This window comes from Tiliqua scincoides, chromosome 5 (genome assembly GCF_035046505.1).
Source record: "Tiliqua scincoides isolate rTilSci1 chromosome 5, rTilSci1.hap2, whole genome shotgun sequence".
Taxonomy (NCBI): domain Eukaryota; kingdom Metazoa; phylum Chordata; class Lepidosauria; order Squamata; family Scincidae; genus Tiliqua; species Tiliqua scincoides.
The window spans coordinates 6,215,042-6,235,883 of record NC_089825.1 but is presented as its reverse complement, the minus strand read 5'-3'; the positions used below and the strand labels follow the sequence as shown (position 1 = coordinate 6,235,883).

Here is a 20,842-nt window from a genome sequence, read left to right as displayed (position 1 = left end):
GGTGGGGAAAACAAAAATAGACCATGAAAATATATCAGAGCTGATAAGGGTTTGGTTAGGAAGCTGTTTTGTCTCCTATACTAGGAGATGCACAGCCCAATCCTACACATGTCTACTCAGAAGTAAGTCCCATTAGAGTCAATGGGGCTTATTCCCAGGAAAGTGTGGATAGGATTGGGCTGGCAATCACTTCATCAATGGCTGATAAATATTCCCTTCAAATAGCAAGATTCATCACTTTAAAAATACAGCCTTTCCTCTTCAGTCAAACAACAAGATTAATAAATCACTTTAAAAACAGTACCCTTTTTCTGCTCCTGGCCAAGTAAAGTGTGTGCTTGTCTCTCCCCTCTCCCTTTGCTAACTGCATGGAAACAACTTTAAGGAGAGGGGGAGGAAAGCGGGAAGGTTTGGAGATCGAAAGGGGGGAGTGGAAGAGGGAGGGGGTTGAAAAGAGAGATTTCACTTTCTGAAATTTTCTGAGGAATACACAATGCAGAATTTAAGAATATCTAAGATACATAATGGAAACTGTGCCATTCTAATTGAGGGCTATGCCAGAGACCGGTTGGGAAGCCTCTAGCAGCTAGACCTCCTGCTGACTGTCTCTGTTCTAGGTAGTGAGAAGAGGCATGTCTGGAAGTTTGACTGGAGGCAAGTTCAAGAGCTTCCACTGTACTCATTTCATTAGCAGCTGCCACCAGCAAAACTTCCTGTACTTGAGCTGGGCTAATAATCACATATTGATATCTGTAGGGCATCTTAGCTGTAGTTCGAATGATGGAAAGAATTTAAAAATAGTATGAGAGATCCTGCTTTGTAGTACATGAAGCCTTTGCTAAGATGCTTTGAAATTCATTCCATTACCTGAATAAGGAGCTGGGAGGATAAGGGAGGTGGAGGGAGAAGGTGAAGTAATTTTATGCAGTTAGATTTTGTTACTTTACCTCTAGATCTTCAGCCTGTGTTTTGACTGTTCCCATGATTTGGTCTTCTAAGCAGAGAAGCCAAATAAAATCCGTTCTGTGCATCTGAAGATGGCTGTGGTCATATCCAGACTACAAATATATATTGATTTTATAGACATTCAACAGCTATGGCCAAAGTGTAAACCATCAAAGAATCAGAATTAGAGTTTGGTGAAGATGCTGAGAATACTGTTAGGCAGTCCTGGCCATTTCTTCCACAGTCCCTAATGAGAGTTAAACCGGTTTAAATCTGCGATATAGCAATAGCCAAAGCCAAAGAAATCTTTTGACATGGTGCCTTATTCATTAATCCTCAATTTGTTTGCCATCATGGATTTAGAGAAGGAGATTTCCATGTCATCTGTTCCAAGCCAGCTCTGAGTAACTAGTTGGATATTTTATCCTAATCCAGATTAGAAAACTGTTAAGATTATATACAAACGGTTTAAATCTAGTTAACATCTATGCAATCCTTGTTCTTTTAGGTGCTTTCTTTGGAGGAGGGAATAAAAATTTTAGCTAAACTTTATTTGCTAATGAATTTGCTTTGCTCCTTTTATTATTTTAATTCTTCTTTCTCTGTCTGAGGCTGTGCGTAGATGGAAGCATTCCAGGGAGAAAGAACTTTATGCTAATTCTTTGCAGTTTCTGAGCACACTTGGTTACTTAAACCCTTAATTCCCAAACTTAGCATTGCGGCACTCTGGAGCACAGCAGCAAACTCACAGGGTTTGTGAGATAGTTGTGTTGTGAGATAGTTTAAAGGTGGTTGTGAGATAGTTGTGAGATAGTTTAAAGGTGGCACTTAAAAGGCACCACATAATATTTTGAAGGTGCCACTGGAACGCCTGGGATGCCATGAAAAAGTTATGGCGATTCTAAGGGCACCATGAGCAAAGAACATCTGGGAACCTCTGGCTTAAGCCATCATCAGAACAAGCCTCAGCTGCCCAGGTGCAGAGGCCTACCCAGCCTTCACTCTGAGAGGAGCTAGAGATCTGTGACAAAGCATTTTCAGCATACCACCAGCCTTTAGTGCCCATGGTTCTTTGGTACCTCTGTAACCAACTGTTCCAAGTGGGTAGCATCATGAATGCCCAAGAATAGAACTACTCACCATGTGGAATTGTCTCTTTCCCACAACGTCTCTTCCCGTCCTCGCAGGATAAGCAATCCTGGCAGAGTGAGAGGGAGATTTTCAACACCCCGGGCATGAAGCATGAGAACCTTCTGCAATTTATTGCAGCGGAGAAGCGAGGAACAAACTTGGAGATGGAACTGTGGCTGATCACAGCTTTCCATGACAAGGTAACAGATGTGTGCATGTATTTTCATATTTGCAGCTGCAGAAAGACCTAAAGTAAAGTTGAGTCAAAACAGTGCAGCCCCCTTTCCCCCACCTGTGAGAACAAAAGTTCAAGCAGAAGAAAGTTCTGTAGCTTGGCCAATCTGGTCCCCAGTAGAGTTGGAGCTCAGCCCCTCCTGCCCCCCCTTTACTTCCACCCTGTAGGGGGAAGGCAAAGAGGAGACAGGATGGTGTCAGATTTTTCACCTTGTACATCATCACTTCTGACCTTTGTGCCACTATTAACTACCAGCCCAGATCTTTGTGCATTTCATATGTCCACTGCACAAAACGAAAACACGAGAATTTCTACTATTGTGTTGTTAAAAAAAGAAAGTTTCTGTTACTCAGCCTGAGACTAAGTTTTGAAAAACGTATCAAGGTGTCCTTAGTAGTTGGTCTCCAGCAGAGGCTATCAGCCAAATATCCATCCCCTGCACTGCACAGTTTTTGTTCTTTGTGCTCTTTCTCCTGATTTTCCATTCTGAGCTAACGCAATTTTTAAAAAACCTGTGAAAAATGATCTGAATGCTAGAAATTATGGCCATTCAGGCAGTTTTACTGAATTTATACAACCTGGCCTGTGCAACGAATTTGGGAGTGCTTCATTGTAATACGTATTCTGAAACACTGAGAGACTTTGTAGGTTTAGTTCATTTCAGTCTTTCAAGACTTGGGACCACATTGAATCGAACCCTGAATCATGGAGCCACTTTTAAGTTTAGTTCTGTAGCTACAACCCACCTTGGATCTGATTGTTCCCCACCATCCAGCATTCAGGCCATTTCAATTCCATGGGAGCTGAGCCAATGCTGTTTGCCTGGATGCAACATTGCTCTCTAAATAGGCATACAAGCTTTAATTAGCAAAGTAATCAGCGAAAGCTTTCACTGGGTAATTGGGGAGGGAAAATTCTAATTAATACCACTGCAAGTTAGGGGCATCCTGGTTTCTCAGGCTATTTTGGTTCTTTTATAAACCTGGAAACCCAGTGACAACTATGAGGTACACTGGGCATGACCTAGCCAAACTTAAACCCTTTTAAGTCCTATTTATTTTGGTGAGGGAAGGTAAACATTTGTTGAACTCTCCTGTTGAAATGAATGAGGTGCCCATAGCCATTTTAATGTGCTTTATAACTTAGTAGTAGTAACTAGCTATAAAACCAAGAATTTTTGATGACATTTGATACACACCATACTGTATATCTTCTAGGGTTCTCTGACAGACTACCTGAAGGGGAACATTATCAGCTGGAATGAACTTTGTCATGTTGCAGAAACAATGGCTCATGGACTCTCCTACCTGCATGAAGATGTCCCCTGGTGCAAAGGAGAAGGACACAAACCTGCTATAGCACACAGGTACAGTTCTTTTCAGTTTGGAAGCCATCGTGCAATATAAGGCTTTGTATTTATCAAATGGGTTATAGAAAATGATGCTGGTTGTGTTTTTTAAGTTGAAAAGCCATAGACCAGCAGTTGTTAATGTTTTTCTTGCCGTGGCACACTGACCTCTATGGTCTTGTGATGTCACTTCCGGCTTCCAGGAGACTCTTCCAAGTTCTTTATCTCTGTTTCTAGGGCAACTATGTGTAGTAATGAATAGTCAGCGCCAGTGGAGCAAGAGGGACAGACAATTCATTCCTACACAATTCATTCCTATGGACAGTTGCCCTAGAAACAAAGTCACAGAACCTTAGGTTGATTCTGCCTCCTTCACTGTGTAGGAGACGCTGCCCAGACAAAATGCCCAGAATGATTTAATTTCATCTTACATATATGCAAATCACATAGCTATACTATCCAAACACAATGAAAGCAGGTTGTAGACCAGATGAGACCTGCATAAAAAAGAAGGGTGGGAAAACGAACCCAGCATAAGGCAGTGTTTCTCAAACTGTGGGTTGGGACCCACTAGGTGGGCCACGAGCCAATTTTAGGTGGGTCCCCATTCATTTCAAGGATGTTAAAGATTCATGTGAAGTCTTGACTTCTGTAGACTCAGTAATGCAAATTAAGATTTAGTACATTGCACAAATTTGGGAGCAGAGTAGCGATCGCCTCTTTCTGCAAGCGCAGTGAGCTTTCATAGATTGCAACCTCAGACAGACAGACTCCAGGAAAGTAAAACAGAACAGACAAGTTAAATAAAAGTGCTTGTTCTACATACTTGTTGTATATCTTTGCAAAGCCTGAAGTTAGTCTGCCTAAGTTACTGTTTTTTGTTTTTTTTTAAAGGCTTCAGGTCATTTAACACCAGTATCCCTCACTGGCATTGTCATAGTTCAGGTGTTTCAGACTGTGTTGCAGGGAATTCTTCGAATCTATCACAAGTTCATCAGCAGAAGTGGACAAACACCCTGAATGACAACTGCCACACCACCTCCAGCCTTCCCCTGCAGGCTTGCCCACTGTATAAGCGAGCATTGAGTGTGGTCTAGAGCATGCTGTCAGCAGAAGTGGATGCTGAAAGTGTGTGTTCTAGAACATTTCCCCAGAACCCTCTGCAGCACATAGAACTTCAGTGAGAGATGCAGCGGGATTCTTTGGCAGAAAGGGTTCCCTGAAGGTAGATCATCTGAGGATGACTGTATTCAAGATTTTTTATGCTGCAGTGCCCCCCAATGGTGCATAATTGCAGACATAGAAGGACACAGTGCATGCAAGAGATTCCTTTTCATAGCTAACTGTTCTCCCCACCCCTCATTGTCTTTTAGAATTAGTATGTCAGAGTTGCATAGGAAGCTGCCTTATACGGAGTCAGACTTCCATCTAGCTTTGTATTACCATTGCTGACTGGCATTGGCTTTCCAGGGTTTCAGGCAGGAATCTGCCACCCTGTGGTTTGAACTAGGAACCTTCTGCATGCAAAACATGGGCTCTACCACTGAGCTGTGGTACCTCCCCCATTTGCTCCTCTAAAAGCACCTCCCAGTCACTTAAGCATTCCATTCCAGGCACCCGTATATACTTTGAACTTTCAGTAAGTCAGAACTGAGCTTTTCAAGAGGAGCTACCCACACTTGCTTCTCTATAAGCTGGGATCAGACTTGCCTTGCATTTGCTCTTTCTTGTGCAGAGGACGGGGTGGTGGTGGTGGTGAGATAACTGCATTTGGAGGGTAGCAATCTTGCCCCTTCCTCCACATGGGCTCTTTAAGCAAAAGAGGGGATGCAGGGCAGCCTGAGATAATCCCAGTTTACACAGCAAAGTGATTGAGGCGCATCGGTGGCTTCTCTCGCATAGTCCAGCCTATGTAAACTTGAAATGATGTCCTTTGAGGCATATGCAAATCAGGGAGTATCTGCACTGTAGTGGGGATTTTCTCTCTTCTTTTTGAATATAAGTAAGAAAGCTCTTAAAATATTCATTCATTATGGCACCAAATTATGGGTCCCTTTTAGGGAGAAGGGCGGGATACAAATAAAGTTTTTATTATTATTATTATTATTATTATTATTATTATTATTATTATTATTATTATTATTATTATTATTATTTGGAGCTAGTTGGGGCTACCCACAGTAAAGAAGGACCATACAAAAAATCTGATTCCAGCAAGTCCCAACAGAATATCTTACTGTACCATGCAGTTAACTTTATTAATTGCTTTTGACTTATTGTAGTGACACTACCGTCCCTCAAGTACAACTGTCTGCTACAGCTAGTCAGGGAAGGTGTTGGGTTCCTAAATTAGCAATGCAGTATACACCTGGCCATATCCTACTGGCCATATCGTACATATCCTACCCTGGCCATATCCTACAGATAGCAACTAACACAGGCAACATCAAGGGGATGTATGATGGTATCAAGCAGGCCCTAGGTTCAACACAGAAGAGAATTGCCCATCTGAAATCTGCCGCAGGCGAGGCCAGCCAGGACCGGGCGCAGCAGATGGGACGCTGGGTGCAGCACTACTCTGAGCTGTATTCCCGAGAAAATGCAGTAACCAAGGAAACACTGAACAACATCGAGTGCCTGTCTGTGTTGGAGGAGCTTGACAGTGAACCAACCCTAGAAGAACTTCTGGCAAGGCACCTGGGAAAGACAGCATCCCTGCTGAGGTCCTAAAGTGCTGCAAAGAGATCATCGCCACTGAGCTGCATGAAATCCTCTGCCTCTGCTGGAGAGAAGGTGGAATACCACAGGACATGAGGGATGCAAACATCGTCACGCTGTACAAGAACAAAGGCAACAGGGGTGACTGCAATAACTACTGCGGCATCTCTCTCCTTAGCATTGTAGGAAAGCTGTTTGTCCGAGTTGCACTAAAGAGTCTCCAGGTACTTGCAGAGAGCATCTATCCAGAATCGCAGTGTGGATTGTGAGCCAACAGGTCCACCACTGATATGGTATTCTCCCTTAGACAGCTGCAGGAGAAATGCAGGGAACGACAGCCACTCTTTATAGCCTTCATAGATCTCACGAAGGCTTTCGACCTGGTTAGCGGAGATGGCCTCTTCAAGATTCTCCCCAAGATAGGATGTCCACCCAGGCTCCTCAGCATCATCAGGTCTTTCCACGAGGACATGAAGGGCACTGTAGTCTTTGATGGCTCCACATCAGACCCCTTTGACATCCGAAGCGGAGTGAAGCAGGGCTGTGTTCTTGCTCCAAACTTGTTTGGGATTTTCTTAGCTTTCATGCTGAAGCAGGCCTTTGGAACTACAACAGAAGGCATCTATCTCTGGACCAGATAAGAACATAAGAACAACCCCACTGGATCAGGCCATAGGCCCATCTAGTCCAGCTTCCTGTATCTCACAGCGGCCCACCAAATGCCCCAGGGAGCACACCAGATAACAAGAGACCTCATCCTGGTGCCCTCCCTTGCATCTGGCATTCTGACATAACCCATTTCTAAAATCAGGAGGTTGCGCATACACATCATGGCTTGTACCCCGTAATGGATTTTTCCTCCAGAAACATGTCCAATCCCCTTTTAAAGGCGTCTAGGTTAGACGCCAGCACCACATCCTGTGGCAAGGAGTTCCACAGACCGACCACACGCTGAGTAAAGAAATATTTTCTTTTGTCTGTCCTAACCCGCCCAACACTCAATTTGAGTGGATGTCCCCTGGTTCTGGTATTATGTGAGAGTGTAAAGAGCATCTCCCTATCTACTCTGTCCATCCCCTGCATAATTTTGTATGTCTCAATCATGTCCCCCCTCAGGCGTCTCTTTTCTAGGCTGAAGAGGCCCAAACACCGTAGCCTTTCCCCATAAGGAAGGTGCCCCAGCCCCGTAATCATCTTAGTCACTCTCTTTTGCACCTTTTCCATTTCCACTATGTCTTTTTTGAGATGCGGCGACCAGAACTGGACACAATACTCCAGGTGTGGCCTTACCATAGATTTGTACAACGGCATTATAAAGCTAGCCGTTTTGTTCTCAATACCCTTCCTAATGGTCCCAAGCATAGAATTGGCCTTCTTCACTGCCGCCGCACATTGGGTCAACACTTTCATCGACCTGTCCACCACCACCCCAAGATCTCTCTCCTGATCAGTCACAGACAGCTCAGAACCCATCAGCCTATATCTAAAGTTTTGATTTTTTGCCCCAATGTGCATGACTTTACACTTACTGACATTGAAGCGCATCTGCCATTTTGCTGCCCATTCTGCCAGTCTGGAGAGATCCTTCTGGAGCTCCTCACAATCACTTCTGGTCTTCACCACTCAGAAAAGTTTGGTGTCGTCTGCAAACTTAGCCACTTCACTGCTCAACCCTGTCTCCAGGTCATTTATGAAGAGGTTGAAAAGCACCGGTCCCAGGACAGATCCTTGGGGCACACTGCTTTTCACCTCTCCCCATTGTGAAAATTGCCCATTGACACCCACTCTCTGCTTCCTGGCCTCCAACCAGTTCTCAATCCACGAGAGGACCTGTCCTCTAATTCCCTGACTGTGGAGTTTTTTCAGTAGCCTTTGGTGAGGGACCCAAACGCCTTCTGAAAGTCCAGATATATAATGTCCACGGGTTCTCCCGCATCCACATGCCTATTGACCTTTTCAAAGAATTCTATAAGGTTTGTGAGGCAAGACTTACCCTTACAGAAGCCATGCTGACTCTCCCTCAGCAAGGCCTGTTCATCTCTGTGTTTTGAGATCAGATGGAAAGCTCTTCAACCTCTCCAGACTGAGAGCAAAGTGCAAAGTCCAGCTGAATGTCTGCTTGACTTCCTCTTTGCAGATGATGCAGCTGTCACCGCCCACTCTGCCAAAGATCTCCAGCAGCTTATGAACTGTTTTAGCAAGGCCTGCCAAGACTTAGGACTGATAATCAACCTGAACACAGGTTATAGTTCAGGATGTGGACTCACCTCCCTGCATTACAATCTCTGCGCACGAACTGGAGGTTGTCCATGACTTTGTGTACCTTGGCTCAACGATCTCCAACATTCTTTCTCTTGATACCAAGCTAAACAAACACATCGGTAAAGCAGCTACCACGTTTTCCAGACTCACAAAGAGAGTCTGGTCCAACAAGAAGCTGACAGAACATACCAAGATCCAGGTCTACAGAGCTTGCGCCTTGAGTACACTTCTGTACTGCAGCGAGTCATGGACTCTTCGCTCACAACAGGAGAGGAAACTGAACGCTTTCCACATGCGCTGCCTCCGATGCATCCTCAGTATCACCTGGCAGGACAAAGTTCCAAACAACACAGTCCTGGAATCCCCAGCATGTATGCACTGCTGAAACAGAGAAGCCTGAGTTGGCTTGGTCATGTCGTGAGAATGGGCGATGGCCGGATCCCAAAGGATCTCTATGGGAAATTCGTGCAGCTTGGCCTCTCCCAGTTCGAAGAGGCACTTGCTCAACAGACAGAGGCAAAGAGGCAAAGAAGGAAGGCCCATAGCCTGGGAGACAGACCAGGGACAGACTGCACTTGCTCCCAGTGTGGAAGGGATTGTCACTCCTGAATTGGCCTCTTCAGCCACACTAGAGGCAGTTCCAGAACCACTTTTCAGAGCGCGATACCATAGTTTCCTGAGACTGAAGGATGCCAGCGATGATCCTACTGTTGCTTACATGGTCATTTGTCAGGAGTCCCAGCATCTAGAACCATGAACTTTCAGCTCTATTTAGGACCATGGTATGGAGAATCTTTTGGGGCAGTAACGGTTCCAGGTTCTTGCTCTGCTCATTTGGCCCTTCTTAATGAGAAATGCTATAAATGGCTCTCTCTTTGGGCTTGGACTTTACCTGGCCAACACTTTTCTCTTCCCTATCCATGGCTCTGTCCTGACAATCCTGGGATTAAAGAAAATCATGTCAGGTGCCATCAGATATCGCTGGGATTCTGTTCCTGCATCGGTGAATGCACTGGGGATGGCACCTTGTCTAAACCAAGGCCCTTGATCTCACACGGTGACCTTCAGTTTGCCTAGTTGTAAATGAGGGAGTCAGAGAAATGGTTGGGTGTGGTGGTGGTCTCCTCAGCTTCATGTGCTGGAGGTTACAAAGAACTGTGTGCCCCGCAACTGGGGCTGGTTGGTGACAGCACAAGAAAGTCTTCCACCGCTTGTGATAAGCAACATTTCTCAAAGTCCTGTAAGTGCAACTGGTGGCTCTTTTGAGCCAACTAGCAGGTTATAAATAAAGTGAATAATAATTATTCTTGCTCTCGCGTACGCGCTCTCTTTCTCCCCCCTCCTCGACAAAATATCACCCAATAATTTCAGTGCTTGGAAGAGGCTGAGTTGCTTCTCTTTTCCCCCCAACTGCAAAATTTCAAATAGCGGGGCCACTTTTCATGGTCCTTCAGTGCAAGGAAGAAGCGTTTTTTTTTTTCATGTACTCTTCTTTTCTCTCCAAAGAATAGAGACTTGAGCTGGGGGAGACGGAGCCCTCCTCCAGGCCGTCCTGCACCCTGGGAATTCACTGAACTCTTGCCCACCCCTTTGCATCCTCTCTCTCTCTTTGCCGCGGTCTCTTTCTTTGTAACGTATTCTGACAGGACATTTCAGGAGACAATTGCATCTGCCCTCATTAATTATATCGCATGGCCCTGCGGTTGTCCTGCGATCCAACCGGCAGTGTTGCCACAGTGAACTGAATGGATGGCAGGAGCATTCTAATGCTAAGCACACATGGGCTTGCCATCTGCTGCCCAAGGTCTGTAATTTAATTATATTCACCCACATCCCTCCTCCCCTCTTCAACTGCAAATGTTGGAAAGACCGGGAGTGATTTAATAGACAAGGCAGCTTGCACATGGGGTGAGGCAAGGATGAAAATGCACCCAGTGTAAACCTCTCTAAAGACAACCAGATCAACAGCTTCTCTTCCACAACCACATTATGCTTTCTAGGACCATGTTGATTGCTGGTGGGGGGGGGGGATTAAAATTGCATTGAAACTATGGATTGCACCAGTGTCCATGGTATCGATCATGTCTTTGTCATGGTTGTTTCAAAGTGGCAGAATCTGTGCTATGTGAAACCCTCCTCTACTTTTTCTTCTCTGCTCTGGTCACAGGGACTTCAAGAGCAAAAATGTATTACTGAAGAATGACTTGACAGCTGTGCTAGCTGACTTTGGGTTGGCTGTGCGGTTTGAGCCTGGAAAACCCCCAGGAGATACCCATGGACAGGTAATTCCAGCAGCCTAGCAAAAGAGTTGGTGTCTCGGTCAGTCTTTGAGCAGTATCTAGAGCTGCCCCATGAAACTGCAAAAGCAAAGGAGAGATGTTGGGCACCAGGCAGGTCACAAGACGCTGTGTATCAACTTTGTGGGTCATACATTTTGTAGTCCTGCCAGACCCATGTAGGATGCACCGAAAAACACCCTTTCACCACCCGAACTGTGGTTGTGCAAAGCATATTACGAACTTAGTTTTCATTTCTCAGATCAGCTCATGCTCCAGAAAGGCACTAAGTGGGGAACACAGGACTTTGTTCTTCACTCAGCACGTAGGCGACTGCTGTCTGCTGAGTCAGACCACTGGCCCACGCAGATCAGGATTGACTACAATGGCTGGCAAGCAGCTCTCCAGGGTTTCAAGCAGGGTCTTTCACAACCCTGACTAGCAGCGCTAGGGACTGAACTAGCTATGGCCCCTGTGCAAACGCATGCAGATACCCACACTTTTGTTGTAAATTAAATGGTTTCATCCTGCTTACTGGAGCAAAGACTCACTTTTTTCTGTTGCCTACATTTTCAAGCCAATCTGCTGCTAGATGATTTTGCAACATTGTATCCTAATGTGAAGCTGTGTGTCTGGAAGTCTTTTCTACACAGTGAAAGTTCTCCCTGAACTGGTTGGAGGAAAATGTCCTCGCTTCACCCATGTCCTTAGTCTGGCCTCCAGCAGCAAGAAGGCTCCACCCAGCCCTTTTTTAAGTGGTCAAAATCCCCCCTACCCTCCCACTCCTCTTGGATTCCTGGCGTGTCTCTTCTCTGGTTTACCTCCCCCTTGCCATTTTATACCTTAAGCTAGACACTGTATCCCTCCCTGCACGGACCCCAAACCCCTCTCCCATTGGAGTCTAGTTTGCAATTCTGGGGAAGGGCTACCCTACCTTCCAGTTCTCTCCAAACCGCCTGGTGGGTTTGCCTGGTGGGTTTCCCTCATGGATTCCCTGCAATGAATGTTCCCTCTGGCCTTACAACAGTAAAGCATTTGAACTGAAATTAAAGGGGAGGGGGCAGGAAACTGCTACTCTGGACCTGGCTTGGATTAATTTTGTCTGCAACAATAACTCAGCCTGTCATTCAAAAGGAAAAACCATCACACTAACAAAATATATTGGTTTTATATTTGCTACCCTGCCCTTTCAGTGACGGATTCCTCTGTCTGATTTAGGTGGGGACCAGAAGATACATGGCTCCTGAAGTATTAGAAGGAGCAATAAACTTCCAGAGAGACGCCTTCCTAAGGATAGACATGTATGCCATGGGGCTGGTGTTGTGGGAGATGGTCTCTAGGTGCAGAGCAGCTGATGGTGAGTATGAGGTTGCCATTGTGCTGGAGCTTCCCGATTATACCCGGAACTTAGACGTGTATTGTCAAATATATCACAGTACACAGTATCACAGTATAACACACAGCAATATTAGTTAATGGGGAGAAATCCCAGATATTTGGATAGCAGTTGAGAGACTGCTGTTTGCCCAGGGGTATGGACCTCTCAGACAGCAGAAGGCTTGACTGTAGTCTTGTTGGGAGCCAGAGACACTGAGCTGATGAAACAGTTCACAAATTTTACCCTGTTTGCTGCTTAAGAGTCGGGACCGCCTGAGAGGATCAGGAATTGTTCTTGTTTTTAGAGACATTTTTTTCATTAACCTGTTTCTACTTCTCATTTTAATTTTGAGTTGTCCAAATAGTATGTTTTGCAGTGTCTTCCCCTCTGCCATGTAAACAGTTTTATCCCTGAAATTTTTACTTCTCTTTTGTTATGGATGGTGACCAATGCAAATACGCATACTTGAACATACAACAAACCAATTTAGGTTGGTTAGCTCATGGGCAAATTCAGTAATTAATCACTTGAAACTAGTATGAATAATTGACTGACAGCTCACTCCTAATCTAAATCCCCTGCCCCACTGATGCAGCCCTGACACCATACTGTGGTAGTGGGGAGGGTTAAACACAGAGGTAAGAGAACATTTATTCCTTTGCCCGATGAAGCCTCCACTGCCTCGATGGGTCTATTCAGACCTGCACCCGAGGCCAAGTGGATTGAGGCTGGGAAGGGAGATAGGTAGAAGTAAGAGAAAATGGTGATAAAATAAAAACACGTAACACCACTTTATGCAATCTTCATTTTTGTGAAGAGAGAGAAAGAGACCTGCAAAAAAACCCTTTTGTTTTCATTATTTCATGGGAGGCTTCACAGGTAATGGCTGTACTGCATCTGCTAACGCTATACCACTTATATCATGTACCTAATACACTTTTTAAGTAATTATAATTTATAATTGTAATGTAAATGTTGAATAAAAACACACAACACTGCTTTCTGCACCTCTGACTTTTGGAAAACACCAAAATCTGCACGCTCAGACAAAACCAGATTGATCTGCCTGTTCCAGAGAGACTTACAGCCCAATCCTATGCATATCTACTCAGACGTTAGTCCCATTAAGTAAATGGGGCTTACTCCCAGGTAAGAGTGGATAGGATTGCAGTCCCAGTCTGTAGTAATGCTCTTCTCTCTGTGCTAATTCAGGGCCAGTGGATGAGTACATGCTGCCTTTTGAAGAAGAGATAGGCCAGCATCCATCTCTTGAGGACCTCCAGGAAGTGGTGGTTCATAAGAAGATGCGTCCTGCATTCAAGGATCACTGGCTAAAACATCCCGTAAGTCTTTTCTTGTTCATAACTATCAAATCCCTTCTCCCACAACGAGAAGAACTGGGTGCCCCTTCAAGTCAGTCAGCAAAACAGAAATGATTCAGCAATTTTGCAGAAAGCAACTGCCTTCAGGCATAAGAACTGTGGATTAAATTAATTTCTCTTCCATGTAATGCCTTAATTTGTGAAAGTTGTGAACAGCCAGTAGAAATGCTGTGAAAGGAGGGGGGAAAGAGGCAGCTGCTGACTTTCTGGTTTCTCTGGCTTTCGAAGGAGAAGAAAAATCAGTTGTTCAATATGTCTAATACATTTGCACCTGATACGTTCTTAATACAAAGCATGGCTGGAATCTGAGGAACTGCACAATTAGTTTCTTGCACTTACGGGGGCCTGGAACTGAATTTCCTCCTATGTCAGCATTCCCATGCCAAACAGGAAGCACCTTTGATTCTGAAGGGACTTTTAGAAGCAGTTTGTGACATGACTTGGCATGGGGTGGAAAGGGGAGGTTCCATAAGAACATAAGAAGAGCCCTACTGGATCAGGCCAAGGGCCCAACTAGTCCAGCTTCTTGTATCTCACAGTGGCCCACCAAATGCTTCAGGGAGCACACAAGACACAACCTGTTTCCTGGTTCCCTCCCCTGTTTCTGAAGTTCTCCAGCTCAGACCACAAAAAAAGTTAAAGGCATGCTGGCATGTACAAACTTACCCACCTCTAGAACAGCTCTTTGGAACCTGGCCTGTAAGCTCAGTTTTCTGGAAAAAAAAAAAAAGTTTTCCCCTTCTAAGATACAGGGCAGAGTCAGCATTAGCCACCTTGGGTGCCCTTCGGGAGAAAGGCAGATTACAAATCTAATTAATTAATTAAATTATGATATGAATATGATGTGGTTCTCCTTTCACTGATATACTGGAGCACTGAAGAGGCCATTAACAAATGGTTTTAATAAATAAATGCCTTAATGGCTATGGGAACAGGAGTGAGGGAAGAGAGCTGTGGGTCCCAAGTTAATATCAAACCTGGTCACATCATGGGACTCCCACTGGCTAAGGACTTCTGTTTCCTCCTCTCTGTATCCAGGGATTGGCGCAGCTTTGTGTCACAATTGAAGAATGCTGGGACCACGATGCAGAGGCACGCCTCTCCGCAGGCTGTGTGGAGGAACGTATTTCTCAGATACGCAAATCGGTAAACGGGACTACCTCGGACTGCCTCGTTTCCATCGTGACCTCTGTCACCAACATGGACTTGCTGCCCAAAGAATCAAGTATCTAAATCCTGGTTCACTTTTGGTTTTTTTTTTTTCTTCCCCCCAGACTCAGTGGATTTAAAAGAAAAAAAAACAACGAATCAAACACACAGACACATTGCAGAGACACACACAGACATGAATGCAGCTGCTATTTTAATCTTGACTTTTTTATTGTTATTATTATTGTTATTGTTGTTGTTATTTTTTGATTGGATCAATTTTACCAGCACATTGCTCTACTGTATTAAAAAAAAAGAAAAGAAAGAAAAAAAGATAAAGAGGACATCTCAGCAAGCATTCGGGTGCCGACTAATGAATGCAGACACGGTGCAGGTACCTCAAAACCTCAATGGACTCGCTTGGTTTCCTTTTTGATCCTGTTTTCGGGGTTTTCTCTTTTACTGGTCTGTCTTTTGACACAGAGCATCTGTGACATCAAGAAAAAACAGCTATCCATCTGCAAGACATGCTGCATACTTAAGACTGTTACATAAAATCACACCTCAAAAAAAGGACTTTTTCCCAACTTTTTCCTTTTCTTCTTTTCTATTTTAGACAGTGAGCTTAAAAAAAGAAAAAGAAAAAGAAAAAAAAAGCAGATGTGTCTTTTACGGGTCTAACGGGTGTTGCTGTAAACTGGGGTGGGGGGCGAGTGAGAAGAGAATGTTAACGCTTTGATGGTAGAACTGAAAGGGAAAGTTTAGTATGGGGAGGGGGAGAAAGAAACGTTGGACTTTTGCAGCATTTGGAGAAACATCTGTTATGGAGCTACTTCTCAGGTAAATAGTTAATGAGAGGGAGGACAAGTTTCAAGGCAGAATATTAAACTGCTGCAGAGTGCAGAGAAAGTTTGGTCATGCTCAGTGGCTTAGCTAGAGAGGGTGCAAAGCACTAAGTTTTGCAGGGAGCCTGACCGCAGCGTGCAAGTGGCCCCTCCCCTTCGGAGCCATTCTGAGCCTGGAATGGCTCCAAAGGGGAGGGAGAAAGGTCACTTGCAAGCTACAGTGAGGCTTCCTGCAAAACTAAGTGCTTTGCACCCCTCCTGCTATGCCACTGATCTTGCAGAACCACTGGGAGAACTGAGTTCTTTAATTTCTCAGACTTTGGTAATGTTAAAAGAAAAGTTCATATATTTATGATGCACATTTTTACTCAAGTTCCTTTTTTCAAAATGCATTGAGAGAAAGATTGGAGCCAGGCCTGAATAGCCATCTAAACAGAGTGCAGCCCACTGTGGAGGGGCTGCTTGCTTGAAACTGGAACAATGGAACTGGGGTGGGGGTGAGGGGTCAAGCACCTGGCAGGCCAAAGTAATTGGCTGGTGGGTTGTTTTCAGCTTGGTAGATTCCAGGTTGTGCAGGCCTGGACTACATTGTATATGCAGGAGCTGGAAACTGACTCATCCAACTCCTTCAGAGGACTGTTAGTTCAGAGAATGAAATCGTGGCGCTGAATTACTGCAAAGCCCAAATTTCCCATAAAGAGTTTGATATACAGTAATTTTAAAAGCACAGTTTTTCTCAGAAATTTACAACCATAATGAAAGACAACAATCAATCTATAAACTGGCTAATAATCAGTGCAAGCTGGAAGCCTTTTATTCAAAGAACCACTTTTTACTCTAAGAATAACTGAAGAATGTCAGCATGTCATTGGGAAGGCAATTCAGGCCTTCAATCCGAAGCACACATTCTTGTAAATAAATCACATGGAAATCAACAGGACTTACTTTCAAGTAAATGTGCTCAAGATTCATCACTAGTGAATTTTAATTTATTTTAAAAGTTCTGGATTTTACCCTTGGATCTTGACACACACAGAGACTTCCATGGGAGCTTAGAGCACATCTGCATGAGAAATCTGAACCCGTTTCAAATTTGTTACCACTTCCTACTATAGAATGTCAGAATCGGTGGAGGGGCTTGGGCATTGAAAATTTAAAAAATATCAATGCCTCCATAAAACTTCATGTCCCAGAGTTTTTTGGTGGAAGCCATGGTACTTAAGCCAGTTCAAAACAAATTTCCAAATTGTTAGCATTTGTAGTGCAGGTGGCGTGTAATTTAGCTGACTAGTCATATTTTCATAGCCCAGGTTCAATGCATGTTTGTGTAGATTTACTTGGAAGTAAATTCTCCTGATTGTAATGGTGCTCACTCCCAGATGGTTGTGCATAGGATGGCAACTTCCAGTTGGTTGTGTCAAGGCTTCTTTCTCTGCACTCTGCCACCCAACTCTTTCATCTTAACCGTGGTGCATATTCTAAAATACCGTTAATTCTATTATGCCATAAACTCGCTCTAGTCAGTGAATGTTCCTAATGCTGCTGATTCAACATTTAAATATTTTTTTAACTTGCAGAACATGCAATGATTTTTTTAAAGAAAAATTAGAACACACATACACATTTCGTGGCTTCCGAGGTTTAAACTTAAAAAAAAAAGTTTTGAAAACTTCACGACCACAGACCACCTCAAACCAGAAATACCTCAGAATTTTCTACTTGTATGAGTTTTATTATATATTTTGTTAGTTGTGTTGTCTTGTAGTATGTATATTTTAATGTAAGTTGGCTTTTATGACAAGGGAATTTTAAAAAAAAGAAAAAAAGAAAAAAAGTTCCAAAATCTTTTAGGAAGTGCTATCATTTTTTTTTTCCTTTTTTGGGGTTTTGTTTTATGAAGCACCATTGTAAATAAGTGTAAATGGTTTTAGAATAACTGCCTATATAAGGTTCCTGGGCATTATTCACTGTTATTTGTGAAGGCTGTTTCCATTCTCTTACTTTTACTGGTGGGGGCACAAGCTGTTTTAGTAAAATATCAGTGCATCATTTTTCATGAAATACTTTGACTCCTCCCATGAATACCACATCAATCTACGGATGGTTGCTTTGTTCAGGCTCACAACCAGCCATTAGACTGACAGAACAGGACCTAGATAATGGCATTAAAAAAAAAATTACTAAGCCAGTAAGCGTAGAAGGGCTGCCATCTTCAATCCCTTGAAGCCAAAGCAGTTCCAGTAGCTGTAGCTGGCCAGCTCTCCAATAGATGGGAGTGTTGTTTGCAGCCTAGAACCTGACCGTGAGTGTTGAAAACAAAGAATCAAAGCTTTGGATTTGAAAGGAAACAAATACTGCAGGGTAAGCATGTTAAAACAGATAAAACCCCTACCCCCTTAAAAAAAATCCCTATTTTTTTTTTCCTTTTCAAGCTAGTAAGGAGTCACTTTTGACAGTCAGAGGAAACGCAAGGACTAGTTTTCCTCTCCCCTACTTCAGGTCCCGCCTAAAGGGGAAAGATGCATTTCCCTTGGAACATTAGTATTCCCTCCTTGCACTGGAAGAACGTGCATTTCCCCCACTTCAGATGAGATCCAGAAGTCTGGGGAGGGGAGCATGTCCCCTCGCTTACACTAGCTACTTGTGCTTCTTCTTTAGACACTTACTTTGAACACACAAATCCTTGACGATTCCCATGCTAATGTGTGTGTCTCTCATTCTGGTCCTGAAGTATTAGGGTGCAATCCTATCCTGCACTGGAACAGTCAAGCCAAGAGGCTTCCGCTTTATCCAGCACAGGACTGTGGCCATAAGGGGAAACATAGCCTCTGGTACCTATGGGTCTCCTCGAACTTGCACCACCTCTTGAGGTGGCACAAGTTTGAGGAGACCGGAGCAGCTTGGAGCCAATGTTCTCCTGGGGAATGGGGGTTGGGATCCGGCATAACTGCCAGATCCCAGCGCCGCCTCCTGCTTCCCACCTGTCTGCCCCTGGGGCCACCCACTGCCCGCCCTCCCCCTGACCAGAAACGCCTCCCCCCGCCTACCTTCCGTCAGCCCAAGCGGGCCGACACAACTCACAAGGAGGAAGCCGGCACAGAGGAGGCGCAAACATGCCTTACAGCACATTTGTGACCTTCCTGGGCCAGCGCAAGGGACTTGCGTCAACCCATGGGTGCCTTTGGATTGCACCCTTAGTTACTTGGAAGTTCCACTGGGAACTCCATTCCAGATTCCACTGGTAAACCGATTGAATGCATCCAGGATTGTGGAATATGATCCTATTTATTCTTTCAAATAAATAAATATTAGTACTTGGCAAATGTTGTCCCTTTTTCACATGCCTCTGGCAGGCTCTGTCATAACACCTAACAATTAGCACGTTAAAGCCCAAGCTTGCATACAAATGAGAGCTGTTTCATTGGTTACAAAATCCACTAGACGTTAAAGTGAAAAATGCATGTGTGTGTTTCAGACAAATTTCCCTGGCTCCTTTAACTGCATTTTAAGCTGGGATTAATTGCATCGGAATGATTCACAGACTTGATTCAGAAATGGCTCTATAGAGGGACATCCCAGGATTCAACTCAATGATTTGATGAATTCAGAAAACACAAAACAAGGCAGTGATTAGAGTCATAGATGGGTACTATGTGAAGCCAGACTAGGGCAGGCCTAGGCAACTTTTGAGCCGTCATTCAAATGCAGCCCACCAGTTACATATTCTGTGGTTTTCCAAGCCTTTAAAAACCTCTTTGGCTTTGGTTCCAAAGAAGAAATTATAGTATGTTGCTTACTTGGTAGGCAGCCACACGATGGATGGGCTGTGTTGGGACTTTGGTGGATCAGAAGGAGGGTTGTGCACGCTTAAATGAAGCCAACAGAGCAGAAGGAACTTTGATCTTTGTGGTTGAGGTTGTAGAAACGAACAGTTATAACCTTTGGAGAGGATGAAATGAACCGAAATAAGATGAAGTCAACCTTGAACTATAAATCTTAAATGTGAGGTTAAACAATCCAGATTGTCCATGGGAAGTGGGGCAAGGGGGAAGATGTGCTGTGTTTTTTTTTGTTTTGTTATTTTTTTACATGACTGTAATTGTGCAAATTCAGGTATCTTTTCTTTTCTTGCAGCATTATTTGTGTTGTGGCTAAAACAGATTTGTTGCAGCAGTTGCTTTGCTTTTCTTTAAAAACAAACACACCAATCTGGGTTTCTTTAAGGAGCTTTAAAAGTATTTATTGAAAGTGCCATATAGCTTAATAACCAACTAGACAGTATCTCAACCTTCCCTTCCCTTGATGTGAAGAGAGAAATGTGGGCGCACCCCCTGCTCTGGATTTCATTGAATTAATCTTACTGTGTGGCACTGCTTGGACGCACAATTTTTGACTGCTTGCTTCCAGCTCATTACAGATCATATTGTCACTGGTTGTTTCAGCAAAACTTGGAAGTCATCTATGAATTGGGAGTAATCATGTACCTATCCTTTGTTAGGACATCTGCTATCGGTGCCTCTCCAGCATATCAACAATTTGACTGCGCACAGAACATCTTGTGCCTGATGGGTGTGTTTAGGAACTGATAATGATATACATTTAAAAGTTAAATTGATGCAGCTTTTCCAACAAATTTCCTTCACTGTTGAATGAGCCATGGTGATACCTTTCAGTCTTCCTAGCCCTCACCTAATTTAAAGAGGTTTCTTGTAGAGCAATAAGGTAGTTCACCATAGATGCAGCTATGCATTAGTTAATTATTCTCAAATATTGTTTAATTTAATGGTATCTATGCCTACCAGTAACATTAAATCAACACCTCTGTGGTAGTTCTCGCTTGTCATTGATTGACTGTGCCTAATCTTATCCGGCCTCTTACATATTCCTGGCTCACAGAGATGTCTCAAAGTGTAATTCAGGCCTGAGGGTGGATATAGGTTCATCTTTTGCAGAGGGAAATCCCACAGGGATTAACAGTCCAATCCTATTTAAATTCCCCCACACCAGTGCAGCAGGGCCAGCACAGCTTGAGCTGTATCCTGTGAGGGAATTTTGCAGTCTGGAAGTATCCTCATGGTAAAGGGACATCCCATCCCTGCACAGTGTGGGTCTTATGTGCTCCAGTGTAAGTGGAGGCCTGCACTGACAGATGGCACAGGCTTTCCCACCAGCA

The 20,842-nt window shown here is 44.0% G+C and overlaps 1 protein-coding gene across 1 annotated transcript in view; it reads left to right on the top strand.

The window, feature by feature from the left end:
- The window catches only part of ACVR2B (activin A receptor type 2B), a 123,935-nt gene extending 108,434 nt beyond the window's left edge, over positions 1-15,501 (top strand). Inside the window, exons 6-11 of the mRNA XM_066627915.1 lie at positions 2,133-2,276; positions 3,529-3,677; positions 10,807-10,921; positions 12,134-12,272; positions 13,506-13,636; positions 14,714-15,501. Of these exons, the coding sequence (XP_066484012.1) occupies positions 2,133-2,276; positions 3,529-3,677; positions 10,807-10,921; positions 12,134-12,272; positions 13,506-13,636; positions 14,714-14,908 (873 nt within the window). The 3' untranslated portion in view covers positions 14,909-15,501. The remainder of the gene's footprint in view (positions 1-2,132; positions 2,277-3,528; positions 3,678-10,806; positions 10,922-12,133; positions 12,273-13,505; positions 13,637-14,713) is intronic.
- The last annotated feature ends 5,341 nt before the right edge of the window (positions 15,502-20,842 follow it).